The sequence below is a fragment of the Aspergillus ambiguus genome, assembly GCF_047715705.1.
Source record: "Aspergillus ambiguus strain CBS 117.58 unplaced genomic scaffold BDV59scaffold_1, whole genome shotgun sequence".
Classification (NCBI taxonomy): Eukaryota; Fungi; Ascomycota; class Eurotiomycetes; order Eurotiales; family Aspergillaceae; genus Aspergillus; species Aspergillus ambiguus.
In genome coordinates, this window is record NW_027395514.1 from 651,351 (window position 1) to 670,148 (window position 18,798).

At 57.4% G+C, this 18,798-nt stretch overlaps 8 protein-coding genes across 8 annotated transcripts; 3 read left to right on the plus strand and 5 right to left on the minus strand.

Annotated features, from left to right (window-relative positions):
• Nucleotides 1-75: 75 nt before the first annotated feature.
• BDV59DRAFT_2894 (uncharacterized protein) lies at nt 76-1,200 on the minus strand. The gene is made up of 3 exons (XM_073696125.1): nt 997-1,200; nt 943-947; nt 76-898 (listed from the first exon to the last, which is right to left on the minus strand). The coding sequence occupies exons 1-3, from the start codon at nt 1,104-1,106 to the stop codon at nt 162-164; spliced, it is 852 nt and encodes a 283-aa protein (XP_073553078.1). The 5' UTR covers nt 1,107-1,200; the 3' UTR covers nt 76-161.
• Nucleotides 1,118-2,603, minus strand: BDV59DRAFT_2870 (putative fructosamine-3-kinase). The gene is made up of 2 exons (XM_073696122.1): nt 1,447-2,603; nt 1,118-1,391 (listed from the first exon to the last, which is right to left on the minus strand). The coding sequence occupies exons 1-2, from the start codon at nt 2,415-2,417 to the stop codon at nt 1,295-1,297; spliced, it is 1,068 nt and encodes a 355-aa protein (XP_073553079.1). The 5' UTR covers nt 2,418-2,603; the 3' UTR covers nt 1,118-1,294.
• Nucleotides 2,604-2,634: 31 nt separating this feature from the next.
• Nucleotides 2,635-6,685, minus strand: BDV59DRAFT_166640 (armadillo repeat protein). Its single transcript, XM_073687746.1, has 4 exons — nt 5,997-6,685; nt 5,531-5,879; nt 3,775-5,477; nt 2,635-3,726 (listed from the first exon to the last, which is right to left on the minus strand). The coding sequence occupies exons 1-4, from the start codon at nt 6,273-6,275 to the stop codon at nt 2,734-2,736; spliced, it is 3,324 nt and encodes a 1,107-aa protein (XP_073553080.1). The 5' UTR covers nt 6,276-6,685; the 3' UTR covers nt 2,635-2,733.
• Nucleotides 6,686-6,697: 12 nt separating this feature from the next.
• Nucleotides 6,698-8,186, plus strand: phoB (regulatory cyclin phoB). Its single transcript, XM_073687747.1, has one exon. It carries the CDS (start codon nt 6,885-6,887, stop codon nt 7,998-8,000), a length of 1,116 nt encoding a protein of 371 aa, XP_073553081.1. The 5' UTR covers nt 6,698-6,884; the 3' UTR covers nt 8,001-8,186.
• Nucleotides 8,187-8,383: 197 nt separating this feature from the next.
• BDV59DRAFT_197246 (putative tRNA-specific adenosine-34 deaminase subunit Tad3) lies at nt 8,384-9,951 on the plus strand (the record flags this gene model as incomplete). Its single annotated transcript, XM_073692872.1, has 2 exons — nt 8,384-8,480; nt 8,546-9,951. 2 exons carry the CDS (start codon nt 8,384-8,386, stop codon nt 9,949-9,951), a joined length of 1,503 nt encoding a protein of 500 aa, XP_073553082.1.
• Nucleotides 9,952-10,072: 121 nt separating this feature from the next.
• Nucleotides 10,073-15,195, minus strand: BDV59DRAFT_166644 (uncharacterized protein). The gene is made up of 2 exons (XM_073687748.1): nt 10,939-15,195; nt 10,073-10,889 (listed from the first exon to the last, which is right to left on the minus strand). The coding sequence occupies exons 1-2, from the start codon at nt 14,956-14,958 to the stop codon at nt 10,545-10,547; spliced, it is 4,365 nt and encodes a 1,454-aa protein (XP_073553083.1). The 5' UTR covers nt 14,959-15,195; the 3' UTR covers nt 10,073-10,544.
• Nucleotides 15,196-15,482: 287 nt separating this feature from the next.
• BDV59DRAFT_197248 (uncharacterized protein) lies at nt 15,483-16,064 on the plus strand (the record flags this gene model as incomplete). The annotated part of the gene is made up of 2 exons (XM_073692873.1): nt 15,483-15,499; nt 15,590-16,064. The coding sequence occupies 2 exons, from the start codon at nt 15,483-15,485 to the stop codon at nt 16,062-16,064; spliced, it is 492 nt and encodes a 163-aa protein (XP_073553084.1).
• A 352-nt stretch (nt 16,065-16,416) lies between these two features.
• BDV59DRAFT_2933 (chitin synthase export chaperone) lies at nt 16,417-18,065 on the minus strand. Its single transcript, XM_073696133.1, has 6 exons — nt 17,838-18,065; nt 17,721-17,756; nt 17,570-17,666; nt 17,432-17,519; nt 17,288-17,381; nt 16,417-17,242 (listed from the first exon to the last, which is right to left on the minus strand). The coding sequence occupies exons 1-6, from the start codon at nt 17,865-17,867 to the stop codon at nt 16,769-16,771; spliced, it is 819 nt and encodes a 272-aa protein (XP_073553085.1). The 5' UTR covers nt 17,868-18,065; the 3' UTR covers nt 16,417-16,768.
• Nucleotides 18,066-18,798: the final 733 nt, after the last annotated feature.

Consider the following 18,798-nt stretch of genomic DNA (forward strand, 5'->3'; position numbering starts at 1 on the left):
AGGAGGAGTAACTTGCGTGCATCTTTGGAAGCTGTGGTGGTTCTCGGAAATGTCACGTGATGATACCGGGTGATTGTTGTCCCTTCTACAACGGCGGACAATCTTGATACGATTTGCTAGAATACTCAACCACACGTTATCAACTACACCGAACATGACTCTCAAGGCACGCCTCGGCCCGCGCGCGTGGCCTTCGCCAGCTCACTCTGCGCGGTATTCTCCGCATAGCGCCGATAGATCGGCAGATAGAACTCGGTCTCGCTGGTGGTCTCGCGGACGCTCCTGCGCGCCTCCACCGCCCACAGCCACGTTCTCCAGCGTTTCCAGACCTCCTCGTCGGCGGGGGTGGCCGCCTGGCCCTCGGCCGGGATGCCGAGCCCACCGGGTTTGAAATGATCCAACACCCACAGGCGGACGGCCCACGGCGCGAGCACCAGATCGGGGAGGGAAATGTCCTGTCCCAGGAAAAAGGGGCCGTCCGGGTGCATCTCGCGGGTCCACTCGGCCAATTTGGCGAGCAAATCGGCGCGGTGGCCGGCGATGCCTTCCTCGGCGTTTTCGCCGTTGGCGGGTTGGTACTGCAGGAAGCGGTGGAAAGCGGGGATGATCCGTGACGTCACGTAATCGATCCAGATGCGGGCGCGGGCGCGGTCGTAGGGATCCTCGGGGAGGAGAGACGGCGCGTGGTCTGGGTAGGCTTCTTCCAGGTATTCTAGGATCACGGTGGATTCGTAGAGCGGTTTAGTGGTGTTGGGGTTGTCGGGAGAGGGACAGGCCAGGGTGGGGACGAGGCCGCGGGGGTTGAGGGAGAGAAGGGACTGCGGCTTGTTGTAGGGGTTGACCTCGATGTACTGGTAGGGGATCTGCTTCTCCTCCAGGGCGAGCCAGACGCGTTGGACTGGAGGGTGAGAATGGGAGCGGCGTGGTGCGTGGGGGGCATACCGAAGCTGGAAGTGTTAGCTGGGATCTACTATTACGCAGGGACGCAGAACGTACGGACAGAACCAGCCCGCGTAGAGCTTCAACGGTTGCTCGGGGTGGTGTGCTTCAACCAGCCCTTTGGCAGGGCCGGTTGCTTCCGGGTGGATGGCTGCGTCGGGGTGCATAGTGCTTGCTGGGTGCAATGGTGGTTGATGAGGTGAAGTTATACCGAAGTAGATGACTAGCTAAGCACCTAAAGGATGGTATTATTAATGACCCCCGCAGGGAAATTAGTCATGTAGCAGAGAAGAACTCTAATTATCAAACAAATTATAGAGTGACTATCTCCGCCAGGAAGAATCCAAACCGGTCATCACTGTCCATATTTCTTGAGTAGCTTCTGCATGATGGAGACGGCTCCGGATCGATAGCCAGCGCCGAAGATGGCATGGTGGTTGAGATGGTGGTATCTGCGACATACATCAGCTTCACATGCTCCCATCCAGCAGAGGCAGACAGACTCACAGTTCGTACAACCGCACACGATCCTCATACTCCTCGACCGGCTCCGTCTTCGGCACAATGGAATGGTACGCGGCGAAGAACGCCGATCCGAATCCGCCAAACATCCGCATAATCCCCAGCTCATACTCGCTGTGGGCATAGCACGCGGACGGGTCATACACGACATCACCCGTCTGCTCGTCCTCCCGACGACCACTCCCAACGATGCGGCCGCGGTCGGCGTTCCCGCTCCACAGATCCCCATGGACCACGACCGGGGTGACGCCCTCGCCACGTCCGTCGCGATCATACCCCAGATGGCCATCACGTAGAAGCGCCGGCACGACGGTACGCACCGTACGCTCGACCAGCTCGCGCAGGCCCGCGTCGCGGCCATTGCGCCGCTCCGACGTCTCCAGGATGGTCAGGAGGCGCTCGTGCGCGTAGAAGTCCGCCCATGAGTCGCAGAACCGATTCGGCTGTTTCGTGTCGCCGCAGAATGTCGGCACCGGGAACCCAAAGCGGCGACGGCCGGTGGCCGGGTCGACGGGTGCCGGCGTGCTGTGGAGCTTGCCCAGCCGTTGCGCGAGGGACTGGCCGGACCGCGTGCCTGTGCCCAGATCGAGGTATTCCGTCGCCAGAAAGAAGCTCCGGCCGTGACTGCGGGCATTGTCTCTGTCCGATGTGTTGCTGGTGTTGTCATCAAGCGGACCCCAGGCCAGCGCCCGCGGACAGAACCCCGGCACGCAGTTCGCGATTGCGTTGAGAGACTCGTATTCTCCCCGGAACATCTCTTCGGCGGCGGCGCCATCGGCGGACGTTTTGACGAAGTAGCGTCGCTCTTCCTCGCGTTGGCCGTCGGCGGAGGGGACGGTCACGCGAATGGCGCCGGTGCTGGTGAAGCCGGAGCCCAGGCCTGCAGTCGATAACGTCGCCTTGGACGGGTCCGTGATGGAGAGTGCGCGCAGGACAGCGGGTGGGACTGGAGCCATTGTCTGTCGTAGGCTGCAGGGTTGATGGAGGAGGAGGTGGGGTGGATAGGAGGGGGGATGGAAAGGAATGGATGCTTGTTCCTGCGTACCTGATCGAGGTGGTTGTTTCTCCCCTCGTCCCACCGCCTGATGACGTCGGTCCCTGGCTGATAAGATAAGCACGATAAGACCATGGGTGCCTTATCGCATCCTGTCGATATATGCCAATATCCGTATACCCAACACTACTCCCTAGAGGGAGATTGTATTTCATTACCTATGTAAAAATGCTTTTGTACATATTCCCAACGCCATGCTGATCTCCGGCTCATTCCCGCTATGCACGGATCAATGAATTCACCAAATGCTGCGCTGTCTTTGTCCGTTCCCGCACATCCAGGTCCGGATCGTCCTCCAACGTCGCCAGCCGGTCGGTCACTCCGATCCGGTGTAGCTTGATGGCCCGCTCGCGGCAGCCGTCCCGGTCGCTTGAGTCATCCTCGTAGGTCAGGTTGATCACCACCCACACGCAGTTGGTCCGCACGTCCCGGTGCGCGTGGTTGAAGTATCCCATGAGGTACCGCAGCAGGTCCTGATGGGAGACGAGAAGCTGTCGATGCCACGGGAGACCCGCGGCAAGATGAATGATAACGTAGGTCACCGCAACTAGGATCTCCGTCGGAACCTGCAGCGGCTTGTGTGCCGAGCTATCCCGCCGGTTGGGAATCTGCACGGTGCGTGGCCGCAGTTTGTCCGCCAGGGCATCCAGGATCACGTCCTGCCCGATCCCCCGGAACAGATAGTCAATCATCTCCGAGGCTCCTTGTCCGCAGATCAGGTTGCGCAGCAGATCAAACGTTTGTTCCTGCACGGCGATGTCGTCTTGGCGAGCTTGCGTGCTTTGGTCCAGATCCCCATGCAGTGCCAGTTTGCGTCGTCGGGTGACATCGGGAAGGAACATCTCCAAGCTGATCTTGGATGACGGGAGGGTGTCGGCCATCTTCAAATCTTCGTCTCGGTCCCGGGGGTTGTCCATGGGATTTAAAATATCCACCTGTTCCCCGGCGGAATTGGCGCGGCTCATCCCAACCGACGTACTGCCGTCCATCTCTTCATCCATGCCTCGCTTGGCGAGGGCAGTCGTAGGGTCTTGCGTGATGACCTGTTTGATCCAGCTGGGTTGAAGGCCTTCTATGATCTTGACTTTCACATCGTTGGTGGAATTATACGCAACATGTTTCAGAGCCCAGAGAGACTCGATCCGGAGCTTGGTGTTGGTCGAGTGCGCATGTTCACAGAGGATGGGAAGAATCTCAGCGGAGATGATCGCCTGCTAATGTCAGCGCTGTCACGGACATAGTTAAAGCAAAAGACTCACCTCTTTCATGGGACTAAAGTCCAGGGCCAGGTTGCAGACGACCGAGGTGGCAGCAATTTGCACTTCAATGTCCGGATGTTGGATCAAAACAAAGAGGGGAGTAGCAACGCCAGCGTCGATTAAGCTCGTCCGCAGTACGCTCACGGAGCGGGTGAGCATGCGCGCAGCCCCACAGGCGGCCAACAGGGTAGGCGTTGGGTTCCCATCGGCCGCGGTGTTTTTGGGGCTGGTAGTGTCCGCGGGGGGGTCGCTAGAACACGGTTTCAATGAGTCAATTATATACGGGACCACTCCGTATTCACACACAGCCTTGCGGTATTCGTCCTTGAACGGGACCAGTGCGGCTAACGCTTTCAGGATGTTCTCGCGGTATCGCATGACGTGACAGTGAAGGGGGGAATAGCCCACTGAGCCGAGTCGACACTCCGGCGATAGCGCGGCAGCGTCCTCCGGCACCTCGTCGACCTCGGCGTGCCACATCGGTCTCCGATTATCGGGCACAGGGTTATATGTCTCCTTGAGGAGCTGGGACAAGCGTTTGATGGCATCCCCATCGACAGCATGTTTCTGCAATTCTTGGTCGTCAATGACGAGGGTGGCGAGCACCGCGGGGGCTTCCTCCCGTAAACGCTCCGACGACGGCACCAAACCGCCGTACTGGATCCCATCGTCGCCCACGGAGTCGTAGTCCTTGTCGAGCATCCGGATGAGGATCGGGATCAACAGGTAGCACAGCATGGAAACACGGCTTTTCTTGGTGAGACCCAGACGGAACAGAACGGTGACGAGACGTGCGGCCATCAAGCGGGCCATCCCATTTTCGGCGCGGATGATGTATAACAACCAGGGCACGACCGCGTTTTCTTCCTCGTCAGCAGTCGGCGGCTCCACGATCGAATACGGCGTGGCGAAAGACTGGCTATGTCGCCGGTGGGAGGGTCCCTGCGGTCCGAGCGGGGGGAAGTTGGTGGCGTTGGCAGGAGCTTTGCCGTGCGATAATGGAACGGCCGGCAGGAGATATTCCAACGGGTTTGTCGCAGCGTGACGCGGGACAGCTGACCCTGACAGATATGTAGACCCCCATGGGCCCTTCTTGATATCGGACGGAGCAAAATCGGGCGACTGTCTGGGGAAGACGGTCACGATACCCGGAGAGTCGAAGAAGCACTCTGCGCGCCACTTCGCATGTTCGATGATCACCGTAATGGCTCGCAGGATGGGGGCCAATTTGGCGGTTGACGGAGCAGGAGGAGGGAGCGCACCCAAGGCCTCCCTCTCTCCCACACGGGCTTCCGCCCCCGGGAGAACGAAACCTTGGGCGACCACGAAGGAAGCGACCTTGACAGCCAAGGCGTCCAGCACCCCGTATTTCGTCAGAGTGGTCTTCTGCGTCTCCTCGGTACATAGCTTGCTGATAAGCGCGGCGGCCAGCTCGATGGCAGCCTGGTCATGATGGGTGGTGTAGTCTTGGCTCAGGATCCGTGACAGGCAACCGACGTGTTCGGCGGAGAACAGCAAATCAGCCAAGCTGGTGACTTTGGACGACGGTGGGTGGTTTTGGAGGGGAAGGCGATCGGCAATGTTATTCAGGGCCCGCAGTATGGGAAGGACGAAGGCGCGGGGACAGTCGTGAGCGGACAGGATAGAGAGAAGGGATGGTAGGAGGTCGCTTGCGAGGATGGGTGCGAGGAACGACACACCGCCTGGAAGGGAGAGGTGAGGATGGGGGCGTCCACGGAGGGGCGACAGGACATACCTTGTGCTAAGCTGCCAAGAATGATGATGGCCTGCAGACACGCTTCGTCTTGCTCTGAACGAGAAGGCAGACATCCATTGTCTTTAAATGACCCATTGAGATCGGACGGGCCGGAGGTGTGGCGGGTGGATTGGTAGGAGACCAGGACCTTGGCGATTATCGGGATGATGCCGGAACGGATCCAGGTTTCTTTGCGCTGATCATGACCAATTGTCTGGTTCTTGAGGCTGCGAAGCGCAGTGGCTTGGGAGAGGAGGTGGTGATCTGCATTCTGGAGCTGGTGAAGGATGGGAGGAATGGAAGCGCGCGTCATGGTCGGGGAACACCGCCTCCGCGGGGGGGAACCGCACTGAACGGGGTTAGTCCAGCGCAGTGGTGGGAGCAACGGGAGGGATATAGGTATGGATGGGTGGTTAAGGCACCGGGGGAGATTGATGCGGGGATGGACGGGGCGGGGGAGCCGTACAAGCTGGATGGCGGGATGGAGATGGAGATCTGACGGAGAGACAGGACCCAGGACGACGGGAGACTCCAGAGAGACACCAGCGGTGAACTGAGAAGGGGATGAAGCAACAACAAAAGACCAAGTCCACGAATCACACGAGGGGAACAGCGGGAGAGGAGGAGTTGGGGAAGAGAGTAAACGACATGGCGCTGAGAGCGTCCGGGGGAGTTGGTGGACGGAGGAAGATGGATTGCCCGAAACGGACAACGGGCAACCTGAGGCACCGCTTGCGGGCGTCATGTGACATTTCGGTGATGAATCACGTGCTCAGCCCTATTGCTGAGTCAGGTCCAGTTAGTTGACTCCCTCTCTACGTAGGAGGGACTGTCGGTATGATGAGATATGCCCACGTCTCGCCCAATGAACAAACCTGGACCCCCGGTCTCCCCGTCTCCCCTCTGGGCATCTCAATCCCTCGCACGGGCCCCCACGAGGGCATTTTCCTACCACAATTGTCCATTCAGGTGATTGTTTACTAGTGCGGCATATCGGGTGTGATTTCCCTCGAGGATGGGGGTATTGGGACGGTAAGCCGCGGTGCCGGAGAGCCGTGATTGGCGGACGCCCATTCTCTCCGGTTTTGGAGCTGTACGGGTAATATTACCACCAGAGAAATCTCTTTCAGCTCGATATCAACTTCTTCCTCTTCGTCATCTTCTCTCGTCTCTCTCTGTTCTCTCCTCTATACTCCATCTACACACACCCCCTCTCTCTCTACCGATACTCCGGCCCCAGCATGATGCCTCTGGGCCTACGGCATTCCTCCCTGTCGGCCGGTTACGCAGCATCCACTTCCTCCAACAACTCCCGTTTCCTTGTCCCCCCACGTGGCGCACTCGTTGGTCGGCGATGTTAGTTTCTTCGCCTTCTCCTTCCTCCGCCTTGCGTCCATCCCCGCCGTCTCCTTCTCTCCATCCTCCTTCATCTTCCGTCTCTCTCCATCCTCCTCCTCCTCCTCCTCCTTCTCATCGTTCTTCCCTCCCGACCTCCTCTTCCGCCGTTGCCGCCACTCCACCCCCTAATCCCTCCACCCTGCAGTATGACCCGGCGGCTCTCTCCGGGACGACGCATCACAGTAAAAGTCACCATCTGTCTCCGCAGTCCTCTCGCCGTGCCATCGAAGAACTTCGATCGGCTCTAAACCGTCATACCGTTGCCCCTTCCCCGTCGGGGCCCTCAGGGGATCACCCTTGCGGCCGTATGTCCGCTGGGCTGACCTCCTCTGGGGGCGGAACAAACACCGCCGCCGCCGTCTCTACGACCGACCCATCTTCCTCCACCATGATCCAGGCTCCTGCGCCCCCCATGCCGGCCCCGAACAGTGCCGGTGCCGCCTCCAACAAACGGAACAGCCCCAATGATGCTACCACCAATGGTGGTCTCTCCCAGGCCCTAGGGCACGACGGGTCCACCCCGAAACGGTTACGCTCCAACAATCCGGCCGTGAAGGTGCTTCCGGCCCAGTACGACCTGGCCGACCCCCGCGATCTGGTCGTGTTGATCTCCAGCATGCTCATGGAACTCATCCGTTACAACGACAAGATCCCGCTGAACCAGGGCCGTCTGACGCGCTTCCACTCCCGCACGCCGCCGCGCATCTCCGTCCAAGACTACCTGCAGCGGCTGGCCACCCACGCCACCCTCTCCCCGCCCATCCTCCTCAGCATGGTCTACTACATCGACCGTCTCTGCGCGCTCTACCCGGCCTTCACCGTGTCCAGTCTGACCATCCATCGGTTCCTGATCGCCAGCGCCACCGTCGCGAGCAAAGGCCTGAGCGACAGCTTCTGGACGAACAAGACCTACGCCCGCGTGGGGGGAATCAGCATGGCGGAACTGGCCCTCCTGGAGCTGGAGTTTCTCTTCCGAGTCGAGTGGCGGATCGTGCCGCAGCCGGAGGTGCTGGTCGACTACTACCAGAGTCTGGTGGAGCGATGCGAGGGGTACGAGATCCAACGAGATTAGGATAGAGGGTTTCCTGTTATAGTACATACGATGCACATAAGAGGGCCGGAGTTTGATGTTTCCATGTTCACATAAATCGCGATGGACGGACCTGCATCTGTTTGATGGACTGTGTATAGCTTACAGTGGCGTTTAGATGTTTGGCGTTGGGGAATGAATTTGACAATTGACATTATGATGTAGCCGGAGCCAACATCTCGAGTGTATCGTAGGAGTTGTAGGATAAAAGATCGTCAGCGGCCGGATTCGAATCCGTCCCGGATCGACAGTGACATCAATCTCTCGCTGCCGTCGGACCCTAAAGAACTAGAAAAGGAAAAAAAAAACCTCCCCAACTTCCTCAACCCACCCACTGCCATGCGATGAACTCCCCTCCGGCTCCAATGGACATCCAAGACACCCTCCGGGGCATTGCGCCTCTCCCGGGGCACCTCATCCCCATCAAGACCGTCCAAGAAGCCCGACCGCCCGAAGAATTCGGTACTTCCTGCCTCTGCACCTCCCCACAACCAGCACACACACCCCCCCGCTAACAAACAGCCCAGGCACCGCCTACGTCGCCGAAGTCAACGTCAAAAGCGCCTCCAAAGTCATCAAAGCCCTCGACGCAACCTTCCCCCGCGACCCCTCCAACCCACTTACCCACCTCCGCCGCTTCGCCAAATACCCCCAACTCCCCGCCGCCGCGCGCGCCCTCCTCGTCCCAGACGGCCATCCCTCCCACCAGACCATCTTTGTGCTGATCCCCCCGCCGCTGCCCGCCCCGGACGCCCTGCAGGCTCTCCTCGCGCCGTTCGCGCCCGAACCAACGCCGCCGTCGCCCACGGACCCCCCAGCATCAGCATCCCACCCGCCGCCTCCTCCTCCCCTCCACTCCATCCCTGTGCCCCTCCAACCACCGCTCACGCCCGCCCAGGCGACGAAGTGGTCCCAAACGCTCTGGCCGGTGGTGTACAACCCGGCCGCGCCGCGCGCGACCATTGCGCCCCCACCGCAGATCCTCGCCCGCGCGCACGCCAGCCTCAAGCCGACGGCGGGCCGTTATCTGGCGCTGGCGCGGCGGGTGGCGCGCGAGGCGGCGGAGAGCGGGCGCGGGCGCGGCGTGGGCGCCGTCGTGGTGGACCCTGCCATCGAGGCGCGGTTGCAGCAGGCCGAGGCCGGCGCCCGCAGCAGCAGCAGCAGCAGCGGAGACGGACGAGGCGCGTGGGATGCGGTTGTGGCGGTTGCGGGGGATGCGCGGTATGCGCGGCGCCGGGAGGGCGGGCCGCTGTCGACGACGACACCGAGAGGGAATGCTGCGCCGCCGCCGTACGAGGCGGACAGGGAGGGCGGGCCGGAATTGCATGCGCTGATGCGAGCGACGGAGTTGATCGCAAGTCAGCGGCGCGGGGACGCCGTGGACGGCTTGCGGGTGAGTCCGCTGGAGGGGTATTTCCTGGGGTTGACGGATGGGACGGCGGAAGGGGAAGGGGAGCGCGCGGAGGAGGAGGAGGAGGGACAAGAGGTGCCGCCACCGCCGGAGAAGTATCAGAAGAATGAGGAGGGGCGGCCGGTTGAGGCGCGGAGGGAGGAGACGGAGACAGCGCCCCCGCGCATCCGCGCGCGCAGCGACGGTGGGTATCTGTGTACGGATCTGGATGTGTATGTGTCGCGGGAGCCGTGTGTGTGCTGCTCCATGGGGATGCTGCTCTCGCGGTTCCGCGCGGTGGTGTTCCCCCGGAATGGGCGCATGGTGACCGGTGGGTTGGCGTCGGCGCCGGTGGTGGTGCCTGTTGCGGAGGACGACAGTGAGGCGGTCGAGGAGGCAGGCCAGCCAGAGAGGACGTATTATGGATTACATTGGCGGAAGGAGTTGAATTGGCGGGCGTTGGGGTTTGAGTTCATTGAGGGAGAGGGTAATGGAGAGGGTGAGGGAGAGAGGGCGTACGATGAGGTTGCGTATCATGCGTAGTAGATGTAGATATCGGGCAAATTAGACTAATTACCAGTGATAGAGTAGCCTCTTGGGCGAGTACTGAAATATTTAATTCCGTAGGATCTATATACTGGGAGAGGATTGTATATACGTGACATCTGCTTACTCGAGTCTCAGACACCCCAAAGAATACAGCCGTCCAGAATAACGATCTAGCCTGTATATAGTACTATAACCTATGATCAATGCAAGTAGTAGACGCTACAGAAGCCATATGGAATCTTGAACGCTGGATCAAGAATTATCTGCTCAAAGACCACTTCAGCATTTATGGGAGGATCGGAGAAAAAGATTCGCGAACAACAGATCTCGCGAGAAACGAACTAAGGGACGGAGACAAGATGCCGGTGTTTATAGGACCGCATGTGCCATAGCACCTCTGACCCCGAATCCAATCATGATTCTAGAGAGACACCCGAGAAGATAAACCAGATGATCATTAGGAGGCGGTCTTCATGCATGATAGCTACAAAATGCCAACGCTATAGTCATGATATGCTTCGACTCCCCATCTTGTCGCACATTATGATGCATTATCGTTATTAACCGTATCCCATGTGCCACATGCATTACACTTTAAGGTCCCGGACCCGGCGTGAGAGCATGGCGATCTTGCGAGTGATCGGGTCATGAGGATTAACCTTGACCACATCCATGTACAGAGCGTTCAGCCTCTGCAGGAGAATCTCCATGATTCTGGGCGCGACCTCCCGAATGTCCTTATCCTGCAGGTTGATCGTCTGGAGCACAACCTCCAACCACATCAGGCGTTGAGCAGCGTTGGTCCTCAGAGACGAGGTGACGGCTACACCAACCGAAAGCGCCACGATTGGAGAGAGGTTGGTCAAGAACGACGGGTTCCGGCGGATGAAATAATTGTCGAACAGGTCAGCCTGTTGGGAGGATTGGAGCCACTGCTCAAGTCAGAAACGCTACCCATAAATCAATTAGAGTTCAACGAACCTTGATAGCACCCTCTTCAATCTGGCCCTGATTCATCAACCCCTCAATTTCAGCTAGCTCAGCAGCTTCGGGAGAAGCGGCCTGCGCCGGAGCAGGAACAGGGGCAGGCGCAGGGGCAGGGGCCTTGGGCGCGCCGTGAATCTCTGCACTTGGACCGCCGTGGTTGAGCTTCAAAGCCTCCTTTTGTGCAGCCGCCATGGAAGAAACCGTGTCGGAAAGACCACGAACAAGGGCAGTAAGTTGGTCGATCTTCACGCTTTCGCTCTGGCGTTGAGTCTCCTGTTGCTTTACCTGCTTCTCCAAGTCGGCAATGCGCGCAGTGAGAGTCTTGAAAGTGGGGGTCACAGCAGTGTTGACGGCCTTGGCGATCTCGCTGTCGAGGTGCGAGGTAAGCTTCTTGCTCACGGCGTCCGACAAGCTCTTTACCACCTCGGGCTGCTGCACGGCGCGAGTCACCGTGTCGGGCAGGGTTTGGCGTAGTTCGCGCGGGACGACGCCGCTGAGCTGCTGAGAGACTGCGGCATTCAACTGCTTCCCAAGAGCAGGAACCACTTCAGACTGAATGCTGGTCGTCACAATGCGGCTGAGGTTCTTCTCCACATTATCCGACAGGGTACTGGAAACCAGACGCAAGACCTGATCCTGCTTGGCTGCTGACGCGGCATCCCAGCTGCGTCGGTCTTCGTCAAAGCGCTGGTACAGTCCTTCCAGTTCGCGACCTAGGCTCTTGCTAAACTCCGAAGAGACACCATTTTGCAACGCTTCCATGTGCTTATTCCAAGTATCGATCGATTCAGGGGAAAGAGACGTTGCGTTGAACTGCGAGGGACCGGCGGTAGTCGAAAGGGTGGGTTGTTCCCCTTGAGCTGTGGTAGCGGGAAGCCCCTCACTCGAGCCATTGAAAGAAGTGTTACTCTCCTTCGGCTTCTTTCCCTCGGTACCTGTAGCCGCCTTCTTCTTCTTTTTCTTCTCCGTTTTCTCGGCGCTAGTTGTTGGGGTTACAGGCTCGGCTTGTTCATCGCCTGTCTTCTTCTTCGCAGCCGGCTTCGTTGGGGACTGGGTGCGCGAAACAGAAGCGCCAGTTGCAGCTGTAGATTCAATACCCAGATCCGGGATCTTCTTGGCAAGTTCCTTCGGCGCTGCCTTGGCAGGGGTCGGCGCGGTATCGCCGTTGACGGACGGCTCGTCGGCAACGTAGGAGGGGAAGGTTTGCAATTCCGAGATATCAATCAATCCTTCTTCCAGGGCGTTGACCGGACGAATGATCTTGTTGTCTGCGGTCCAGCCCAGGTCCTCCTTTTTGATGTTCAGACAAGTGACTCCGCGCGAGTGCATGACATACAGCTCGAACAAGCCGCTGTCCTCGCCTGCAGCCTTTGTGATGGGGAGGAGATCCAAGCTTCTCAGCTGGCCCTTTGAGGCAAAGGAGATCTCGCGAATCCCGCTCATGCAGGCGGTGGACTCCGGCTTCGGTAGACTGCCATCCTTCTCAGCAGAACGCTTGATGTACGATGCCTGGGACATCGACTGCAGGTTGTATCGGGGCGCCGAAAGATGCACGAAGTAGATAGAGTTGCGAGTCGGGTGGCCAACAACAATAATACCGGATCCAGGGTGGTAAGCAACGCTGCAGATGGCATCCGATTCGTTCTCGTGGGGGAACTTGAGCTCCTGCACAGCCTTGCCAAGCCCAATATCCCAGAGCTGCAAGGTGTGGTTTTGCTTCAGTCCCACCAAGACGTAACGAAGTGCCATGGACTTGACGTAAGGACGCAATTTATCAATAAACAGCACCGAGGTAGGCCACGACTTCTCCGCAGGGGAGCCGGTGACAAATGTATTCAGAGGAACACGGACTTCACTTGGGGTAGAACCAGCGGTGAAGAATGACGGGTTGTTGACTACCTCGCGGATGTCCCAGAATCGTAGACGTCCAGTCTTATCCAGAGAAGCGATGACAGTGTCGTCGTCGCTGAACATGAAGTCCTTGCCTGCCTTGCCGGTCGAAATCTTCAGAGCACGCTCCTTGAAGAATTTCTCGGTGTTGACGTTACGCTGATTACCTGACACACCATAGGCCGGGTCGGCCGCCGCCTGAGGAGAGATCACATAGATGTTCTTTCCACGACCGATGGCGAAGAAGCTGGCGTGACGAGAGCTCCGCTTGGCGCGCGTTTTCAGCTGACCACCGGAGGTGTTCTCGTCCGAAGCTGGGAAAGGCGGGAAGACAAGACTCTCACTCTCTAGAGCATCCAATTCGAACAAATCCTTGCCCGTTTTCGAGATGACGGCCCAGTACACAGTGCCACTGACACCGATGCCCAGGAGGGCTTGTTCGTCGGATGCACCGTCCATTGCCTGGGACGTGCAGACAGCAACGTTGAAAACGCGATCACGGGTGGAGCGGAACACTTGCTTATCGCTTCCGTCGTCCTGGCGGATGATGCGCATGCCTCCGTTCTTCGCCAAAGCGTAGACAATGTAGTCTGCGGTGGCCGACGTCAACGAACGGTCCAACTGGTCGAAGTCTTTCTTCAACCGAGAAATGTCCATGACCCCATCATCACGCAGAGTCACCAGCTTACCAGAAGCGGGCTTCACAGTGAAGGAAACGAACGGTTTCACAGGGAAATTGTAGACGGGAACCACGCGTTCTTCGTCCTTCTCAGCGCTGTCTTCCGCACTTTCCCATGAATCGGCCAATGCATCGCCGCTGGAAACGTCCTTTGCAGTAGCTTCCTTCACTTCTTCCTTGGCTTCAGCAGCATTCTCACGCAGGCCACCGGCAACTGCAGTAAGCGGGTCCTGAGAAATTTCTCTCTCAACCTCTGTGACAGGCTTTGTCGCCTCCTGACTTGACTTGTTCGCAGACCCGTCCATGTCGCGACAGATCTGAGTCACAAGATTGTCCACGACTTGAGACACAGCCTCCCTCTGTTCCTCTGCCAAGACGGGCGATTTGGCGCGTTTTGCTTCACCAGCGGTGGGAGCGGACTCTACGGTGGTTGTGACAACAGTCTTCTGCGTCAGTTCCACAGCCGGGCTCTCGCTGCGAGACTTGGGCTGAGGAGTAGCCTTGCGTGGGGAGGCAGCTGCAAGCTGATCAAATGGATTGACGTAGGTGAAAAGGGACTCCTTGCCTTGAGTCGACGACGGCTTCGAGGGAGGAGCGAACGCGTCCGGTTTCCCGGGCACGGTCTCCTCCGCGCGAGAACCCATGGCCATGGACTCCTCAATGCTCTGAACGGAAGGCATCATCTCGGACACGGGAGATTTCTGAGGCGAAATCGAGGTGGACCGGGCGATGGGCTTGATGCTCTCTGGAGAGGCATCGGTTCCGGGCTTTGGGGCGTTGAGGAGGCGAAGCAACATTTCCTGGGTGTGTTCGGCGGTTGGGACAGGGGCGGATGAGCTTTCTCCGATACCACCAGCCCCAGGAGCATCTGTCTGCTGAGTAGTGGATCTAGCAGGTGCTTGGGAGGCCTGACTGCCAAAGAGGGAAGCCACAAGGTCTGAGGCAGAGATGTTTCTCGCGTGAGATGGCGTGGCTTCCTGGGAGGCAGGTTCAGGCACGGGTGCGACCGGGGGCTGCTGAGGACCCGGGGAGGCAGCAGATTGATTGAATTTGAGCAGATTAAGCAAATTCACCGCACGATCCGGGTTCTGCGGCATCGGTTGATGCTGGGGCATGGAAGTAGGATGCGGCGGGAACATCTCACCCCGGGGGGTCGGGACGTTGGGACTCAGTATGTCCGAACCGTGATGAGGGGGAGTATTCACCGGAGAGGGACTGTTCATTGCAGTCGACACGGATGGGTGACGATAGCCGTGGACCTGGGGATGAGGGAAGGGTTGTCCGTCGTAGGGTGAAGGGGGCTGCTGCTGGGGGCGGAACCCAGCAGGGTACTGAGGCGGATACTGCTGACCCATGGGAGGAGCATCCTGACCAGCGGAATTCGACGGCGAAGGACGCGGTCTGATGCTGGCCAGGAGGGCTTGGAGATCGTTCGGGGTGGACATTTCTGTCACTCGCCGAGAGATGAGGCGACCCTGAAAGCAAGTCCAAGCTCCAAGAGTACTCTAGGGAGCTCTCTTTCGAGAGCACTAGAAGGAGAGAACCACCGAGATAGGGTGAGAGGCGAGATAGAAATATGTGAAGTGAGATTGAGAGTGAAGTGAGCGAAGGGGTATTCTATAATACAGATGGAACGAGGTGAGGAGGAAGAGAAGAAGAGAAGAAGAGAGGAAGAGGAAGAGGAAGAGGAAGAAAAGGTGAAGAATAAATGAAGAGGAAGAAGTGGGTGTGGCTGGTGGTTTCACTGTGGGTGTGGCGGTGTCACGTTACTTCTCTTCCCAACCATATCACTTCCAGTTATCGCATGGACTCTATTCCACACCATCTACTTCTCCCTTCACCCCCCATGGACGATCTCCTATGACCCCTGCGTGATCGATTGCCTTTTATCCTCCCGCACAAATTTATCCCTTCCCGAGGACCTCTAGAGTTCTCCCGTCGCCACCAGGTGTCCTCCCTTACCACCGCCATGTTCTGCCTCCGAAGGTCCGTATCCCCTACTTTAACCACGAACCGCAATGTCTCCTCCAAAACCACATTCTACTCAAGCAAAAGAACCATCCTAACTCTTCCCAGCTGGCTCCCCCTCCTCTTCATCCCGACAAACGCCTCCCCCCTCTTCATCATCTCCTTCGTCACCCTCACCTACATCCTCCACCGCCCGTGTATCTACTGTTCCGCACTTCTCCTCATCCTCTTCATCTCCTCATGTCACTGGTCAGACCGTTGTTTCTTCGATCTTCGCGGCGACTGGTTCTCCCCCCGCTTCCCGGGCCCCTCGGACCAAACGGACGGCTTCCTCCAGTCCCCCGCTCCAAACGAGACATCCCTCGCCGGGTATGTCGTGGAGACGGTGAACACCACGACGAAGGCACTTGCAGGCGCCGCGGTTGAGGAGGCCCAGCGGCGCCTCGCTCTGAACGAGTCGTCTGTTGCTGCGCTGCGGCAAACGCAAGAGGAATGGACGGGGATCGGACTGGAGTGGCTGAGGAGCTTGCTGGGACGGCGGGAGTGGACGTTGCCTTGTGTGGATGTTAAGGTGCGGTTATAAGCTCGGTTTATTGACGGTAGAGGTGCAGGCGATGGGGTTGTTTGATACGCATGACGCATTCTATAGATGTTGGGTATTGGGCAAGTTGGTCGAGTCGGCAGTGATACACAGCTGATTGTGAATACTGTACATATCTGCATGATTTATTTTTTTTTTTATATCAGCGTTGCCGGGTTTATTCGATAGGGTCTATCAGGGAGAAGGGTCTATCTAGGCATCTGGTGAAGCGAGAGAAGGAATGATTGGTACTAATTACATAAGTGACATCTAGCATATGCGAACACAGATGCTTTTACATCCAACAAATGACAGGGAGATCAACCGCCCGACGACGGATATCATGAACCATGAACAGTCATCGAGTCAACATGGGGGAATCGTCAAACATAGAAGCATAGCGCAAAACGTGGTATCGGAACAAACATAAATCAGGCTCAGCGTAGGACGTGCAATAAAGGAGGTATAAACGAACAAAAATGGGTATCGAGCACCGATGTGCAAGGAACGTCGAGAAATAGTAAATCAGACAGATGAGCTGAGGAAAAGAAAATTGTAGGGGGACCGGTCACGCCGGTCAGTTGTATCCGGTGCCCGGCGCTGCCACTGGCATCGGCCAGTCATCCTCCGTAATGCTGCTCCAGAACACCCAGATCATCACGACCGAGAGGAGAGTGAAGAGCGTTTCGAACAGGGCACCGTTGATTCTACCGTGTGAAGCTTGACACAGGTGGGTGCTGATGACAAAGTCGAAGATTTGGCCAATGGCGAAGAGCAGACCGGCGCCGGCCAGGTAGACTGACTCGGTTGTTAGATACCCTCGTAAGTTCATAGGAAGGGAACGTACACATGGGACGGAGCTCGCCCAGGATCCGGATCACCAGAACGGTCTCGAGCACAAAGAAGACGACCAGACAGACGAGCGGGAAGAGCAAATACAGTACATAGAGCGCGATGTTGCGATATTCGGTTGCCGGGTCAGGGGCGAATTCACCGGTCCAGTTGAAGCCCGTATCTAACGCGATATATCCCGTTCCGATGAAGAAGACCAAGGCGGAGCTGACGCAGAGGCCGATGGAAATTGGGGTACCGTCGTCCAGGAACTGATATCCGACCAAGGCGTTGAGCAGGAGAACCCAACACGTCGCGGTGATCGAGGCGATATGCGCAGCGGAGAAGCCCTGGAGTGGTCAGCTGCATCCACCGTCAGAGATAGGTTGGACTACCTTGCGAACGGCTGAGTGTAGTGGGAAACCGCCCACGCTGAAAATCTCGCAAATCTCAATGACGATGAAGCCAAGTAGGAACAACTGCATTTCCCTGGGGCATGTTAGGATTTTCTTTCTTGGAGTCAGTCGGTTAACACATACCGTCGCCCAACGGCAGCCTGTTTCCGCTCGGATCTCCATAGCAGAAACAGCGACGTCAGGATAGCAAAGAAGGCGAGCAAAATCGAGCCTGGAAGCGGTCAGACCTCTTTTGCATTCTTGGAACGCTGAAGAACATACCTAGGTTCGCTAGGTGGCGGTCATTGCTCAGGGGGATACCCGTCAGGGCACAGCCGTTGAAATTCACATTAGGGGGTTGGTTGTTCTTGATAAAGAGCTATTGCAGGAGCTGGTCAGCGACGAAATACGCATCCACGGCGAGGTCGCATACATTGCAGACGGGTAACGTCGAATCCCGACAAAAATCCTACACGTGCAGACGATCAACGGTCAGCGAACGGTCCTCGGGGGCCTATTGGGCATCATGACTGGCACACGCATCACTCACATGAAACTTCCCAAATTGCGTTGAACCCATGGCTACTGCGGGTGGGAGCCCAAAACCATGCGGAAAAAACGAACGGGAGAGATCGCAGAGGGAAAGCCGGCGGACGCGGTGTGGTTAAATTATTAGGTATTATTATCTTGGTCGGACCCACGCAAAGGCCCCGTTTCACGATCGGCTCCGTTGCAGATCGGAAATGAGCGAGCGGTGAGGATGAGCGGACGAGGGGGCGAGAGAACGAGGGCGATTGGAAGTATACTGGAAGGAGATCGCAATGACAGGTCGTGGAGTCGTTGGGAGGATATTGGATGGATGTATGCGGCACGCAGTAGTCTGATATCAGGGGTTGACACGTCGGATGATGGTCAGACCGGTCGAGAACGGGGAGTGGATCGAGCAGAGGAGGATTAGAATTAATTAAACGAGGGCGATGAAACCAACGAGATCAAAAGAATGCCGGAGTATGTACGATGGAGTTGAGATGTGGAGAGGAATGTATGTACGAGGGAGGGAGAAGAAGAAGAAGAAGAAGAAGAAGAAGAAGAAGAAGATGGAGGGACTTTCCAAGTTAGTCAAGAGGGGGAAGGAAGGAACAGCAACGGCTCATAGGCAGAAACGAGCGACCACACTAACACCCAGAGGGAAACATCACCGGGGTACGACAGCCATATAATAAGTTGGGGATATCCACGAGGCTGGTGGAGTGAAAACGAAGGCTGGTCCGAAGGGAATCCATAATTCATGATAGTGTCTGGATCCTTGCGGTCCCTTGTACCTGGGTTCATAGCATTGTCTGGTGTTCATCCATTCCATGGATCTGGTTTCTATTCTGGTCGGCCATGTGGAAGCTAATTATAGATCTTGTACTGCGTAGGCAATCATATATCTACTATGAGGACTAAAACTACACTTCCTAGCATTCGAAATAGTAATTTCACCTTTCTACCGAGACATCTAACATCCA

Coding starts and splice junctions, on each gene's coding strand:
- BDV59DRAFT_166640 (XM_073687746.1), bottom strand. CDS start 6,275: ATGACGCCCGCAAGCGGTGCCTCAGGTTGCCCGTTGTCCGTTTCGGGC. Junction 5,478..5,530: donor TCTTGGCAGCTTAGCACAAG/GTATGTCCTGTC, acceptor TCTCCCTTCCAG/GCGGTGTGTCGTTCCTCGCA. Junction 3,727..3,774: donor ACTTTAGTCCCATGAAAGAG/GTGAGTCTTTTG, acceptor TGACATTAGCAG/GCGATCATCTCCGCTGAGAT.
- BDV59DRAFT_2870 (XM_073696122.1), bottom strand. CDS start 2,417: ATGGCTCCAGTCCCACCCGCTGTCCTGCGCGCACTCTCCATCACGGAC. Junction 1,392..1,446: donor CGTGTGCGGTTGTACGAACT/GTGAGTCTGTCT, acceptor TGTATGTCGCAG/ATACCACCATCTCAACCACC.
- BDV59DRAFT_2933 (XM_073696133.1), bottom strand. CDS start 17,867: ATGGGTTCAACGCAATTTGGGAAGTTTCAT. Junction 17,757..17,837: donor CGCAATTTGGGAAGTTTCAT/GTGAGTGATGCG, acceptor CTGCACGTGTAG/GATTTTTGTCGGGATTCGAC. Junction 17,243..17,287: donor TACACTCAGCCGTTCGCAAG/GTAGTCCAACCT, acceptor TGACCACTCCAG/GGCTTCTCCGCTGCGCATAT.
- BDV59DRAFT_166644 (XM_073687748.1), bottom strand. CDS start 14,958: ATGTCCACCCCGAACGATCTCCAAGCCCTCCTGGCCAGCATCAGACCG. Junction 10,890..10,938: donor TTGAAGAGGGTGCTATCAAG/GTTCGTTGAACT, acceptor TGACTTGAGCAG/TGGCTCCAATCCTCCCAACA.
- phoB (XM_073687747.1), top strand. CDS start 6,885: ATGTTAGTTTCTTCGCCTTCTCCTTCCTCCGCCTTGCGTCCATCCCCG.
- BDV59DRAFT_2894 (XM_073696125.1), bottom strand. CDS start 1,106: ATGCACCCCGACGCAGCCATCCACCCGGAAGCAACCGGCCCTGCCAAA.